General features: G+C 39.8%; 1 protein-coding gene across 1 annotated transcript in view; it reads left to right on the top strand.

Annotated features, from left to right (window-relative positions):
* LOC139763424 (uncharacterized) overlaps positions 1-15,250 on the top strand; it is a 143,964-nt gene that overhangs the window by 99,417 nt on the left and 29,297 nt on the right. The window contains exons 19-20 of the mRNA XM_071689456.1: positions 4,432-4,553; positions 13,947-14,053. Of these exons, the coding sequence (XP_071545557.1) occupies positions 4,432-4,553; positions 13,947-14,053 (229 nt within the window). The remainder of the gene's footprint in view (positions 1-4,431; positions 4,554-13,946; positions 14,054-15,250) is intronic.

The following is a 15,250-nucleotide window of genomic DNA, read 5'->3' as shown; positions in this document are numbered from 1 at the left end:
TACATAGGTGCACACACAACAACTCTTTATTACTTGTGGTCCTGATCATTGGACATGGTCAGCTTCCTAAGAGCTGCAGGAGCCTCATGGGGATGGAAGGGACTCCTAGGGCAGGAAGTAAGTAGTTAATTATATCCTAGCCTCTGCCAGGTACTCGGCTAATTGACCAACCCCGAGGGAAGGATGAAGAGCAGGGTAGATCTTAGACTAGCTGCTGCAGTTAGGATCTGAACCCTTGCATATCTGACCCTGGATGGTCTGTGTATTAGTCATGGTCAGAGACACAGATACTACATTGAAAGTTCTAGAACTAAGTTTCAAGTCAGGATCACCTGGTGATACATAATAAATTCGGTTCAATGGTTCTTTTGAGAATATATGATGATCTAGTGAATGGGTATTGACCAAACTTATATATACCATGGATATTATGTAGAAAGTTCTGCCCCTGAATAATTGGATGTCTGAGGCCAGAGATCGAGTTTGCATGGCCATGCGAACTAGAATGCAACAAAATGGTTGTGATCATATTATATCTTGATTGGGCTGATTGATATTGACCAAACCTGTACCAAAGATAATACATAAAAAGATCTACTTTTGATAAATCTTAAAGGGCAAGGGTTAGAATCAAGGTAAAAAATACTTGAATATCAACAAGTGCTTGTGCATACAATCACTGAAAACTTAGATAATGGATAAAAACTAAACAAGGTACAAGGCATATGAGCATATTGACCTTTGAGATACCTCAAGTCCCATAAGGAACACTGTAAAGTATGTTTTATTTCAAAAACAATATGCTTATTCCATAAGATTACAAAATAATGATGTACAAAACTTTAAGCTAATAATATGATATTAGTATGTCACCCTTATTGCTGTACCTCCATACTCACTTAAAGCAACTTGGTAGCTATGTTGTACAAAAGGCCTTTTTAACACCTACCTTAGCAACACTACTTGGCTATAACACTTTTGCTACCCCTCCTGAGATATTGGGGTCAGCCAGGCTGGGCTACAAGCAGCTTGCAACCACATGACACTGGTTCTGTGTGTGGAAGAGTAATCGGTGGTTGTGTGGAAAACCATAGATATTCAAAACTTGATACTGTGTATGTTATATTTATTTTACTTTTTCGCCGTCTCCCACATTAGCGAGGTAGCGCAAGGAAACAGACAAAGAATGGCCCAACCCACCTACGTACATATGTATATACATACACATCCACACACGCACATATACGTACCTCAACGTCTCAACGCACACATACATATACACACATAGACATATACATACATACACATGCACATAATTCATACTTGCTGCCTTTATTCATTCCCGTCGCCACCTTGCTACACATGAAATGACAAGCCCCTCCCCCTGCATGCGTGCAAGGTAGCACTAGAGAAAGACAACAAAGGCCACATTCGTTCACACTCGGTCTCTAGCTGTCATGTATAATGCACCGAAACCACAGCTCCCTTTCCACATCCAGGCCCCGCAAAACTTTCCATGGTTTACCCAAGACGCTTCACTTGCCCTGGTTCAATCCATTGACAGCACATTGACCCTGATATACCACATCATTCCAGTTCACTGTATTCTTTGCATGCCTTTCACGTGACCTCCTGCATGTTCAGGCCCCGATCTCTCAAAATCTTTTTCACTCCCTCCTTCCGCCTCCAATTTGGTCTCCCACTTCTCCTCGTTCCCTCCACCTCTGACACATATATCCTCTTTATCAACCTTTCCTCTGTCATTCTCTCCATGTGACCAAATCATTTCAATACTCCCTCTTCTGTTCTCTCAGCCGCACTCTTTTTATTACCACACATCTCTCTTACTCTTTTATTACTTAATCAAACCACCTCACACCACATATTGTCCTCAAACATCTCATTTCCAACACATCCATCCTTCTCCGCACAACCCTGTCTATAGCCCATGCCTCGCAACCATATAACGTTTTTGGAACCACTATTCCTTCAAACATGCCCATTTTTGCTTTCCGAGATAATGTTCTCGCCTTCCACACATTTTTCAACACTCCCAGAACTTTTGCCCCCTCCCCCACCCTGTGACTCACTTCTGCTTCCATGATTCCATCCAATGCCAAATCCACTCCCAGATATCTAAAATCTAAAACACTTCATTTCCTCCAGGTTTCTCCATTCAAACTTACCTCACAATTGACTTGTCCCTCAACACTACTGTACCTAATAACCTTGCTCTTATTCATATTTACTCTCAGTTTTCTTCTTTCACACACTTTACCAAACTCAGTCACCAGCTTCTGCAGTTTGTCCCAAATCAGTCACTAGTGCTGTATCATCAGCGAACAACAACTGACTCACTTCCCAAGCCCTCTCATCCACAACAAACTGCATACTTGCCGTTCTCTCCAAAACTCTTTCATTCACCTCCCTAACAACCCCATCCAAAAAACAAATTGAACAAGCATGGAGACATCATGCACCCCTGCCGCAAACCAACATTCACTTAGAACCAATCACTTTCCTTTTCCTACTCGTACACATGCCTTACATCCTCGATAAAAACTTTTCACTGCTTCAGCAATTTGCCTCCCGCACCATATACCCTTAATACCTTCCACAGAGCGTCTCTGTCAACTCTTATCATATGCCTTCACCAGATCCATAAATGCTACATACAAATCCATCTGTTTTTCTTAGTATTTCTCACATACATTCTTCAAAGCAAACACCTGGTCCACACATCCTCTACCACTTCTGAAACCACACTGCTCTTCCCCAATCTGCTGCTCTGTGCATGCCTTTACCCTCTCAATCAATACCCTCCCATATAATTTCCCAGGTCAAGTCAATTGGGAGGTAAGTTTGAATGGAGAAAAACTGGAGGAAGTAAAGTGTTTTAGATATCTGGGAGTGGATCTGGCAGCGGATGGAACAATGGAAGCTGAAGTGGATCATAGGGTGGGGGAGGGGGCGAAAATCCTGGGAGCCTTGAAGAATGTGTGGAAGTCGAGAACATTATCTCGGAAAGCAAAAATGGGTATGTTTGAAGGAATAGTGGTTCCAGCAATGTTGTATGGTTGCAAGGCGTGGGCTATGGATAGAGTTGTGCGCAGGAGGATGGATGTGCTGGAAATGAGATGTTTGAGGACAATGTGTGGTGTGAGGTGGTTTGATCAAGTAAGCAACGTAAGGGTAAGAGAGATGTGTGGAAATAAAAAGAGTGTGGTTGAGAGAGCAGAAGAGGGTGTTTTGAAATGGTTTGGGCACATGGAGAGAATGAGTGAGGAAGGATTGACCAAGAGGATATATGTGTCGGAGGTGGAGGGAACGAGGAGAAGTGGGAGACCAAATTGGAGGTGGAAAGATGGAGTGAAAAAGATTTTGTGTGATCGGGGCCTGAACATGCAGGAGGGTGAAAGGAGGGCAAGGAATAGAGTGAATTGGATCGATGTGGTATACCGGGGTTGACGTGCTGTCAGTGGATTGAATCAGGGCATGTGAAGTGCCTGGGGTAAACTATGGAAAGCTGTGTAGGTATGTATATTTGCGTGTGTGGACGTATGTATATACATGTGTATGGGGGTGGGTTGGGCCATTTCTTTCGTCTGTTTCCTTGCGCTACCTCGCAAACGCGGGAGACAGCGACAAAAAAAAAAAAAATAATTTCCCAGGAATACTCAACAGACTTGTACATCTGTAATTTAAACACTCACCTTTATCCCCTTTGCCTTTGTGCAGTGGCACTGTGCATGCATTCCGCCAATCCTCAGGCACTATGTATGTGTCTATCTATATATCTGACACCTGTTCCTTTTGGGAACTTCCACAAGGAGGTGGCCAAAACAAAAGTCTCCATAACTGGTTAATTTTAATGCTGCACCTTATCCTTTAGTGCCTCACCCTTAACAGGCCTCTGACAGAAGGCATCTCATGCAGATTTTCAAGATCCTTCTTAATGCTCCCAGCCAATGTTCCTATCTACCACTACTACTCCCACCTAATACTGCAGTCTAATGTACCTACTTACTACTACTATCTGTTGGTCATATCATTTTGCTGTGGTTGGTAGAATTGTATACATATTTTAAACATACATACTGAAAACTGGTAGATAAGGGATCTGTGTGCCACAGGTATTACATACAAAGTTCTATATCTTTGATTTTTGGAAGTCAGATTGAGTGGTCATGAAAAAGCTGGGAAAAGTTTGCATCTTTTGCTGACTTAGTTGATGTTTTACTTTTAATTGGATGGAGGAAGGTTGACGTTATATTTAGGAAAAGGCAGGATCGCCATTGAAATGTGGATATTTGACTGCTGAAAATTAAGAAAAGCTTAAATATTAGAATGTGTTTGTATACCTAGATTTGCATGTTGTAAACAACATGCAAAGCATAGGTAGATAATTGACTTCTTTGACATTTTTTTCAGGATGGTTCTCCAAGTAAATCAGGTGTGAAATCACAGTCTCCTTTAGCCTTCACACCAACCTCTGTGATGAGGAAGATGACAGCTGAACGTGACCGCCACGAACGTGCTGACAAGCCAGATAGGTGAGTAAATAATGTGTTCCTGGTTGCTCTTTGATTTGGTTGCAGTATAACAGTTTTGTTATGCTTGACAGTAATAAATACTTTGCTTTATTTGAATTGTATCTGATTCATTTTAGTTCATTTATTGAGAACTTGTGTTGTTTGGTTTAGTAGTACCTAACCCATTACATTTCACCAAGTTACATTTTTCACCTCCATGCCCTTGTATCTAGAGTGCAGAATGTAAGTATGTAATTCACATTTTCCATATTATGCATGAGTGATGCATTCCTGGAAAATGCTTGTATAGCTAACCTTGCATTTCAGAATCATCTGTACAAGGGGGAAATAGGGATGCGTTTCCAGTACCACCCAAAGCTTTTATTTTCTTTTTTCCCACTACAGAAAAAAGAGTATTCATTAATATAGTAGAGATGATGTATTTAGTTGTATATGTTGTATAAGTTGTCTGGGCTGAGTGGTTCCCAGGGCCCTATTGACCAACTTCAAGTGACCGGAACCCACCCCACTTATTTGGATGCAGCTCCCATACCTGGCTCTTTCTGTATTCATTTCTGCAACATTTGCAGTCTTAAGTCTGACCTTCTTTCTGTAGAACACCATCTGCTACTCCTGTACACTATCAAATCTTTGATATCAATCTCTTCCATTGTTTCCATTGTAAGGATTTTGTTTGCATCTACTCTAATACAAAAAATTCTCATTGCTCGCCTCATGGATCTTGAGTCTCCTAACTTTGATGCCTTTTGTCTCAAACTTTCTTTACCCCTTAAATATGCTTTTATGTTTTGTAAATTCTCTCCAGACCAAGCTGTAACTACCACACTAAAGACACTGAGTGCTTATTCCTCATTCACCCTGCACTCGCCTTGCACACTGATGCACACAATGTCAATACACTTCTTGACCCTTGCTGCCTTCTGGTGGACATTGACCGGTCCTTAAATGCTTTGGAAGCCCCAGAATAGGGTTCTCAAGGGCAGGAAAATAAGTACAATGAAAATCATGTCATTATCACTGAAACCTAGCACTCTTGTTCTGTTTTTTACCCCTAATCCTTCACACTGTAGCTGCAGTTTCACTCCCATTTGGTTCATCTAATCACACTCATTTAAATATTTCTATTAATTGCACCCATTCCTGTGCCCACTCCCTTTAAATTTCAACATTGGCACTTAGATAGCACTGACTGGACTAACATTCGTAATTTAATTTGAACTTTCCCTGGGAAGATTACTGCCTCTCCTCTGGTGAAGCTTCTGTTTCTGCTGAGCACATAACAGAGTTTATTGCGGTGGGAATAGAAGTATATATCCCCTCATCCACTAAGACTATCTCTTCTTCCAGTCTGTGGTTCAACCATTCCTGTTTTGAGGCCATTCGGGAGAGGGACCAGGCATATCGGACCTGGAAAAACTCTCCTTCCTCTGACTTGCAACCAGCTTTCATCTCCACCCCCCAAAATCATTGCAAGTATGTTATCCATGAGGTGAAGCATTACTTTATCCAAAGAAAGTGTGACAAGCTCTCCTCTTCTTCCATTGATAGGTCTTTCTGGTTCTAAGCAAAGGTTTCTCCAGCAACTTCTGTCTTACTACCACTCCTTTGCTTTACCACTCTGATGATACTGTAGCTGTCTCTTCATATTACAAAGTAAGTCCTTTTGGTTCTCTAACTCGATCTTGGATAATTTGACATTTTCTCTACCTAACACACCTCTAACCAGTCTTTTGCCCCAACCTACAATATCTCTATAGACATTGCAAAAGCTATTTTCTCCCTTCGTACAAGCAAGGCTTATGGACCAGATGGCACCTCTCTTGCTTTGAAGGATTAGGCTTCTAATTTGGCACCTATTTTTGTTTGTCTGTTCTGCTTATGCTTTCTAACCAATGCATTTCCTTCTTGGAAATGTAGTGGTACAGTCTATATCAGATGAGGTTGACCGTTTTAACCTCACCAGCTGTCATTCTCATTCCTTGACTTCTGTTGTGTACAAGATCTTTGAGAATCTCAAGCCCCATAAAAGTGTTCCAAGGCTGCTAAGTTATGTAACTAACTAACATTTTTTTTTTAAACATTTAAAATTTCACAGTCTCTTCTGACCATCAGTATGCCTTTTATAAGGCTAGATCCACTCATGATACCATGTCTGTCTTACTAATGTTTGGTCATCATCCTTGAGAGACTTTGGGAAATCCTATGTTATGGCTAAAGATATATTGAAAGCTTTTGACGGTATGGCATCAGAGTCTAATATGCAGGCTCATCTCATACTTTCTTATCTCATTCTGTTCTCTATTTTATAGCTTCTTTCTGGTTGGTGTGTCTCTGCAGTTGTCAAGGAATTGACCTTATAAACTATCCCTGTCATCAGTGGTGTCCTATAAGTTCACTCTTTTACCAATACACTTTATCTATGTAAGGGCCCTGCATAATGAAGTTTTTGGGTATCCTTTAGTAATTACCTTTTATATTTGTCCACCCATTGTTAGTTTCTGCTGGATAACTACAAATCACATTGTCAGATTTTATCAAGATTTGGTATGATACATTGGAAGAAAATAGTGCTGTTGATTTTATGGTCAAAAGGCCATCACTCCTGGATTTTGGGTTAGTTTTGGAGATGCTCTCTTTTTTTCTCAGTAATTCAGCAGAGAGGATTTCGTTAACCTCAGCCTGAGTATTTCCCGTAGGACAAGAAAGTTTCGTATGAATTATGTCAAAAGGTCAAAGGTCAAGATCATTGTTACACTTGTAGATGATTTTGTTCCTCCACAACTTCATTTCTGTTGTATGAATTTCATTAAAACTTGGCACGTGTGTTCCCTTGGAGAAAGCAGGTTCATATTGATTTTGAATTCAAAATTTCAGGGTCAGTGCTATACCTTTTTGAATCTAGAATCATGTTTCTGTTACATGCCTTATTTATAACACCAAATTATCATCTACCACCCTCTCTGCCACCAACTCTCTCACTCCATATGCCATCAGCATTACCAACACCTATGCCACCATCACTGCTGTGACCACTGCCATTTCCCCCAAAATCACTGTGCCATCACCCCTTGTAACACTTCTGCCACCACATGTACTATTTCTGCCACAATTATCACCAACTGTGCCAGCACCTCATCCACTACCCCTTCTGCCATTTCTTCCATCACCTGCCACCAACTTTGAGACCATCTGTGCCATCTCTGCTGTCACCTTTGCCCCCAGTTCTGAGATCACCTGTGCCACTATCTCTGCCATCACGTGTGCCACCTTCTCTGCCATTGACCTTGCCACCACCTCTACCACTATCACCTGATTGTCCAGGAGCCTGAATGGGCAATAAAAGAATTATCGTCCTGCAAGACAAGGTTTGAAGTACCCACCCGGTACAGTAATGATAAGTTTCTCTGCTCGTCTGTCTGTCTGCAGTTTAATTTCCACAGGATAACTTCAGAACCCATGGTCTGATTTTTTTTTTTTTTTTTTTTTTTTTTTTTTTTTTTTTGCTGTCTCCCGCGTTTGCGAGGTAGCGCAAGGAAACAGACGAAAGAAATGGCCCAACCCACCCCCATACACATGTATATACATACGTCCACACACGCAAAATATACATACCTACACAGCTTTCCATGGTTTACCCCAGACGCTTCACATGCCCCGATTCAATCCACTGACAGCACGTCAACCCCGGTATACCACATCGCTCCAATTCACTCTATTCCTTGCTCTCCTTTCACCCTCCTGCATGTTCAGGCCCCGATCACACAAAATCTTTTTCACTCCATCTTTCCACCTCCAAGAAGTAAGAGTATTAGTGAAAGAGAAGAGAGAGGCATTTGGACGATTTTTGCAGGGAAAAAATGCAGTTGAGTGGGAGACGTATAAAAGAAAGAGACAGGAGGTCAAGAGAAAGGTGCAAGAGGTGAAAAAAAGGGCAAATGAGAGTTGGGGTGAGAGAGTATCATTAAATTTTAGGGAGAATAAAAAGATGTTCTAGAAGGAGGTAAATAAAGTGCGTAAGACAAGGGAGCAAATGGGAACTTCAGTGAAGGGCGCAAATGGGGAGGTGATAACAAGTAGTGGTGATGTGAGAAGGAGATGGAGTGAGTATTTTGAAGGTTTGTTGAATGTGTTTGATGATAGAGTGGCAGATATAGGGTGTTTTGGTCGAGGTGGTGTGCAAAGTGAGAGGGTTAGGGAAAATGATTTGGTAAACAGAGAAGAGGTGGTAAAAGCTTTGCGGAAGATGAAAGCCGGCAAGGCAGCAGGTTTGGATGGTATTGCAGTGGAATTTATTAAAAAAGGGGGTGACTGTATTGTTGACTGGTTGGTAAGGTTATTTAATGTATGTATGACTCATGGTGAGGTGCCTGAGGATTGGCGGAATGCGTGCATAGTGCCATTGTACAAAGGCAAAGGGGATAAGAGTGAGTGCTCAAATTACAGAGGTATAAGTTTGTTGAGTATTCCTGGTAAATTATATGGGAGGGTATTGATTGAGAGGGTGAAGGCATGTACAGAGCATCAGATTGGGGAAGAGCAGTGTGGTTTCAGAAGTGGTAGAGGATGTGTGGATCAGGTGTTTGCTTTGAAGAATGTATGTGAGAAATACTTAGAAAAGCAAATGGATTTGTATGTAGCATTTATGGATCTGGAGAAGGCATATGATAGAGTTGATAGAGATGCTCTGTGGAAGGTATTAAGAATATATGGTGTGGGAGGCAAGTTGTTAGAAGCAGTGAAAAGTTTTTATCGAGGATGTAAGGCATGTGTACGTGTAGGAAGAGAGGAAAGTGATTGGTTCTCAGTGAATGTAGGTTTGCGGCAGGGGTGTGTGATGTCTCCATGGTTGTTTAATTTGTTTATGGATGGGGTTGTTAGGGAGGTGAATGCAAGAGTTTTGGAAAGAGGGGCAAGTATGAAGTCTGTTGGGGATGAGAGAGCTTGGGAAGTGAGTCAGTTGTTGTTCGCTGATGATACAGCGCTGGTGGCTGATTCATGTGAGAAACTGCAGAAGCTGGTGACTGAGTTTGGTAAAGTGTGTGAAAGAAGAAAGTTAAGAGTAAATGTGAATAAGAGCAAGGTTATTAGGTACAGTAGGGTTGAGGGTCAAGTCAATTGGGAGGTGAGTTTGAATGGAGAAAAACTGGAGGAAGTGAAGCGTTTTAGATATCTGGGAGTGGATCTGGCTGCGGATGGAACCATGGAAGCGGAAGTGGATCATAGGGTGGGGGAGGGGGCGAAAATTCTGGGAGCCTTGAAGAATGTGTGGAAGTTGAGAACATTATCTCGGAAAGCAAAAATGGGTATGTTTGAAGGAATAGTGGTTCCAACAATGTTGTATGGTTGCAAGGCGTGGGCTATGGATAGAGTTGTGCGCAGGAGGATGGATGTGCTGGAAATGAGATGTTTGAGGACAATGTGTGGTGTGAGGTGGTTTGATCGAGTAAGTAACGTAAGGGTAAGAGAGATGTGCGGAAATAAAAAGAGCGTGGTTGAGAGAGCAGAAGAGGGTGTTTTGAAATGGTTTGGGCACATGGAGAGAATGAGTGAGGAAAGATTGACCAAGAGGATATATGTGTCGGAGGTGGAGGGAACGAGGAGAAGAGGGAGACCAAATTGGAGGTGGAAAGATGGAGTGAAAAAGGTCTAATTTTATGTATGTAAATACTTTAGGGGAAAGAGGTCTAATGATTTGGGGGTCAAAAGGTCTGTCATGGAGTTGACTTTAGTAAAGATTAATTTCTGTGCAATAATTCAACTTAATGGATTGGATAATCACTTAGCATGAGCATTTCCCCTTTGAAAAAGAATAGACCCACATTGACTTTTAGGACAAAAAGGCGTAGGTCAAGGTCACAGCATAATATGAAATTAAAAATAAAAAATCATGCAATAAGGTCCATACAAGAAGGAAAAAACTAGTGAAGTTAGGATGGCCCTTATTGAAGTTCCTAGTTCTCAACCATTTTCTTTCTTTAACCTCTTCCCTTATTCATTTTTTTCAAAGTTTGTTCCAAAAAGTTAACAGTTTTTCTTAATGCAGTTTTATAATGTATACAGAAAAGAAAGCAACACAAAATATTTTTCTTGAAATAATATTTTAGAAAATATTACATAATGCCATTCTTAATTGTTTAGAGTCATAGTTGTCGTAACGAATACAAAAGTAATTATAAAAGATTGAAAAGGTATCTTTATGAAACTTACGATTGTAGAAGACATTAGAAATAAAGGATAATGACAGCATGTGGAAGAAATGCATAAATCCTATTATTTTCACTACTTTCGATTGGAAATTTACTACTACCATTATTTTGTAACACTGCCATCAGTCTTTGTTCTACGTGCCTGCTTGTCCATTCAGCTTTCATGTTTGGAAGTTCATTATTGTATCATGGAAGCTTTAGAAATGCTACTGCATATTCTGATGTTTGTAACTTGTACAGTAGACAGTGTTATTATCAGCAAAAGCATATGGTTAAACAGGTACAGAAAAGAGGTAAAGATAACTTTACTTGGGTCCACCCCATAGCATCAGCCAAACTGTTGGAGTCAAAGCTTGTTAAACGTTATGTTATTTTCATTGTGTCTGTATGGTCGTCTGTTATAGTCATATTTATTTAGATCATTGAGGTTAGAAAATAGTCACAGGCATATTCATCAACGCTCAGCGTACTAGGAGTGAAAGGCAGAGGCTTGCACCTCCTCTGAGAGACACCTCACCATGCTATCATCTGCAGATGTAAGTAAGTGCTTTTAATGCCATCTGTTGAGAGAAATACAAATACAAAGGAATTCAAACAGGAGCTGACCATTAGGTCCTTTCAAGCTCTTTTGTTATTGTGGAACATATTAGAATCTCACAGAATAGTGTGGTAAAAGTTAGAAGGCACACAGATGATTTAAAGAGAATTACCAGGATATTGTCATTTTGACTATGGAGGTGCAAATGATTAATGAAAGTTGTGGACTTTAAGCAAAGCATTTATCAAGCCTTTTCTTAAACGTATCCATGGTATTGCTTTCAACCACCCTGTTTAGCAGTGTTCCATATGTTAACAATCCTTTTGAAAAAAAAAAAAGTACTTCACCTTGTTTGAGGTAAATTGTTTGCTCACGAGTTTTTGATCATTATTCCTAAAACTGAACACAGTTTTCAAGATGTAGATGATTTCCCTGGACTTAAATTCAAAGGCTCTTCCAATGAGCCTGAGAATTTTGTTTACTCTTTTCACTGCATCTGTGCACTGCTTACGTGGTTTTAGGTCACCAGAGATTATGACACCCAAGTCTTTTTCCCCATTTACCTTTTACAGTTCAGCAGAATTCATATTATAGTTTGCCTTTTTGTTTTTACTACCAATATGTAAAACTTTGCTCTTATGATGTTAGAATTCATTTGCCACTTTTGAGCCCAGTATGTCAGTTTGTCTATGTCAATTTGAAGCTGTAGACATTCAAGTTCATTTGTATATGTATTTCCCAGCTTTGCATCATCAGCATATTTGGATATTTTGCAATGCAGCCCATTATCAACATCTTTTATATATGTGAGAAAGTGAGGCATGACCATAACTGCTATTCTTTGTTTGCAGCCACTTAACCACTGTCCAGTCCCCTGAAGTACTGCCATCACTGCCATGTGCCTTAATTTTTGTTGGTAATCTTTGATGTGGAACCTTATTGGAAATGTTTTGAAAGTCTAGATAGGTAACATCAGCAGCTTTACTTTAGTCCTACATGCTGATTTTATCACAAAAGTCAAGAGGATTTGTCAGAAATGAAATATTTCATCAAAAACCATGCTGAGAATCGTTTGTGATGGTCCTCTAAATGGTTTAAAATTCTATTTCAAATGATGGTTTCCTTAAGTTTTCCAAGTCCAAACATTAAGCAAATAGGACTGTGATTTCTGGGCAGAGACTTGTTATCTTTTCTGATGATCAGTGTTTCATTGACAAACTTCTTTTTCAACTGGAACTTTTCCTGTAGCAAATGACCTATTGAAAATGGCAGTCAAACTTAACTATATCATTTTTCGTCTCTGTTCTTGGATAAAGCTTATCAGGGCCTGCCCCTTATTTAATATCATTTCGTTTATTATTGAAAGTATGTTCTCTGTTTTCATGTCAATTTGTTGAGTTACGTTCCTCCTCTCTTATCAGTGAAACTGGATTCAGGACATGCGTTGTCTTTGATTGTAAATACAGATGCAAAAAAAAGGCATTTGATATTTTTGCCATGGCTTCGTTGTCTTGAGCTAAGTCACCATTTTCTGTAATTAATGGACCTATTGAGTGGGTAATGACTCTCTTTCTTCTAACATAGATGTAAACTTCATAAGGGTTTCTTTTGGTATTTTCAGCAGTATGCACTTCATATTGACGTTTAATTTGTCATATAACTTTCTTACTTTCTCTATGCTAATTTACATACCTAAATGTGAATGATGGTAATTGGATTCTCTAAGTTTCTTACGAGCTACATACTTAGACGAGAGACAGTTTTATTTCTCCATTCCACCACCTTTGTTTCATTTCAGAAGTAGACCATCTGCTCTGCATTAGTACGTATGTTCCACCTGCTACTTTCAAGGTTTTTATGTAGCTTTTCTTAGCTACATTCATGTCATTTTTATTGACTGTATCATCCCATGTTTGCCTGTCAAGAACAATGTGAAGATCATTAGAATTTGCACCATTAAGATAGAATTTTTTTGTGACTTTTCATTTTCACCAACATTACGTGCAGTTTTGAAAGCAACCTCAAAAGTTGGTGATCAGTTGTACCAAATTTTTCTCCAACTTCAACATTATTCACAAGATCCTCACTTATAGAAAGAGCTAAATTTATTTACATTTTGAGTAGGTTCCTCAAGTAATTGGATTAGGACACTATCAAGTAAATGTAGGTAGAGTCAACTCCTGGAGCTATGAAAAAGGGATTCTCCCTATTTAGATACTGGTATGTTAAAATTTCCTACTATGGTAGGATCTTGTTCATTACAAATTTCTGCTATCTGATCCTAAACTCTTTCATCTACCTCTGGTTTCTGTGTGGAGGCTTATAAACACTTTTGCTAGTTTAGAATAAGGTTTCATTATATGAAAAGGACTTTGAAAAGGGGAGTGAAAATGTTAGTGTTGATGAAATCACAGAAGGGCTTTCAAAATGTTTGAAATCCCTGCTGAATATGAAGACTGGCGAATGAGGTAGTATGGAGTAGGCTTGAACTTAGGTAAGTTGAGTTAGTACATAAGGTGTTGAACGTGTGTAAAGATTGTCGTGTGTAATGTGCTTTTTTTTTTCAGGTCTTTTTGAAACTTTTCTTACATACACTTAGATGAATGGATAAGCTTATATGTCAGAATGAGTATTGGTTGTTCTTTACAGTCCAGTTGTTGGAGACCTGATGAAAGATGGAGACAGAGTTCGAGAACAATCAGAAAACTCTGTTAGTGCAGGTATGCAGCTGCAAAACACCCTACAGCAGCAGCAAGGTTAGTGCTGTGTGTGTCACTTATCCATTTTTGGGATAGCCCATCAGTACTTGTTTTATGTCACCACTAGTACACCGTAAAGTTTCATGCCATAGAAAATCTACAAAAATCATTCTTCAGTAATGCCGGTTAGAGAACTGAAAGGTGAAACCCAACTATTTTTATTCCCTCTGCAAACTTTTGTCAGGAAGAGATGGACAGTGGCCTTATTTTCATACATCCTGCCTGTTGCTTTCATGTATAATGTACCAGAACCAAAGATTACCAACTACACCCAAGCTGCTACTACTTATCCATGGTTCTTCTACCATGACTGCTTCATATACCTTGGTTCAGCATGTTGTACTACATCACTCCCATTTTCTCTGTCCAGTGGACACTATTTACCTTCCTGAATGATAGGCTCATGATACACCAAAGCCTCCAATATTCTCCCCTTCATCTCCTAGATCTTTCACCCCCACCCCTTCATTTCCTACACTTTCACCCTCTTCCTTTACTTCCATTACCCAAGATTGATATAATTAAAAACTGTTTGAATTGCTCTGCCTTCAAACAATATCATCTTTGCACATGAAGTTACTAACCATTCTTGCTACTCACACCTTCATGTATCAAGGACCTTAACCTCATATTTCACTCTGACTCATTTCAGCTCCAATGGTTACTTTGATTGCTATGTCCTCTTAAAGGTAACTAAGGTACAGGTTGAACCTCTTTCATCCAGCATCCTTAGGACCACAGAAATTAACCCTTAAGGGAACCCCTATGTAAACACTTTCCCGACCCCTAGTCTTGCCAGCTCATTTTGCATACATATTGCTCTGTTATCAAAGGTAGAACAAAGCTTAGAATAGGAAATAATACAACCATTAACTCTTTCAAACAAGGTTTTTATTGTAACATCAGTTTATATCAGAAGTTTCCCTAATGGAGACTTTTCAGTATCTCAGGGAAGGGTCTTTTGTGGCATATTACACCAATGCAGGGCAGATTCGTTAACACTATACTTGTTCTGGGGCTAAGTTTTCCGCTGCCACTAACTGCAAATTCAACCACAAACTTTGTCGCAGCTTTGTGACGAGTAGTTAATGTAATGAATGACCACAGGTTGGTAGTGGCTTTGGTTGATGCTTGTACACTCTGTCTTGCCCTGTATGTATTGCTGTTAGTTATTTGATAGAAAATTAGAGTTTT

Source organism: Panulirus ornatus, chromosome 3 (assembly GCF_036320965.1).
Source record: "Panulirus ornatus isolate Po-2019 chromosome 3, ASM3632096v1, whole genome shotgun sequence".
NCBI lineage: Eukaryota > Metazoa > Arthropoda > Malacostraca > Decapoda > Palinuridae > Panulirus > Panulirus ornatus.
The sequence above is the reverse complement of the archived record's forward strand: the minus strand, read 5'-3'. Positions and strand labels throughout refer to the sequence as shown.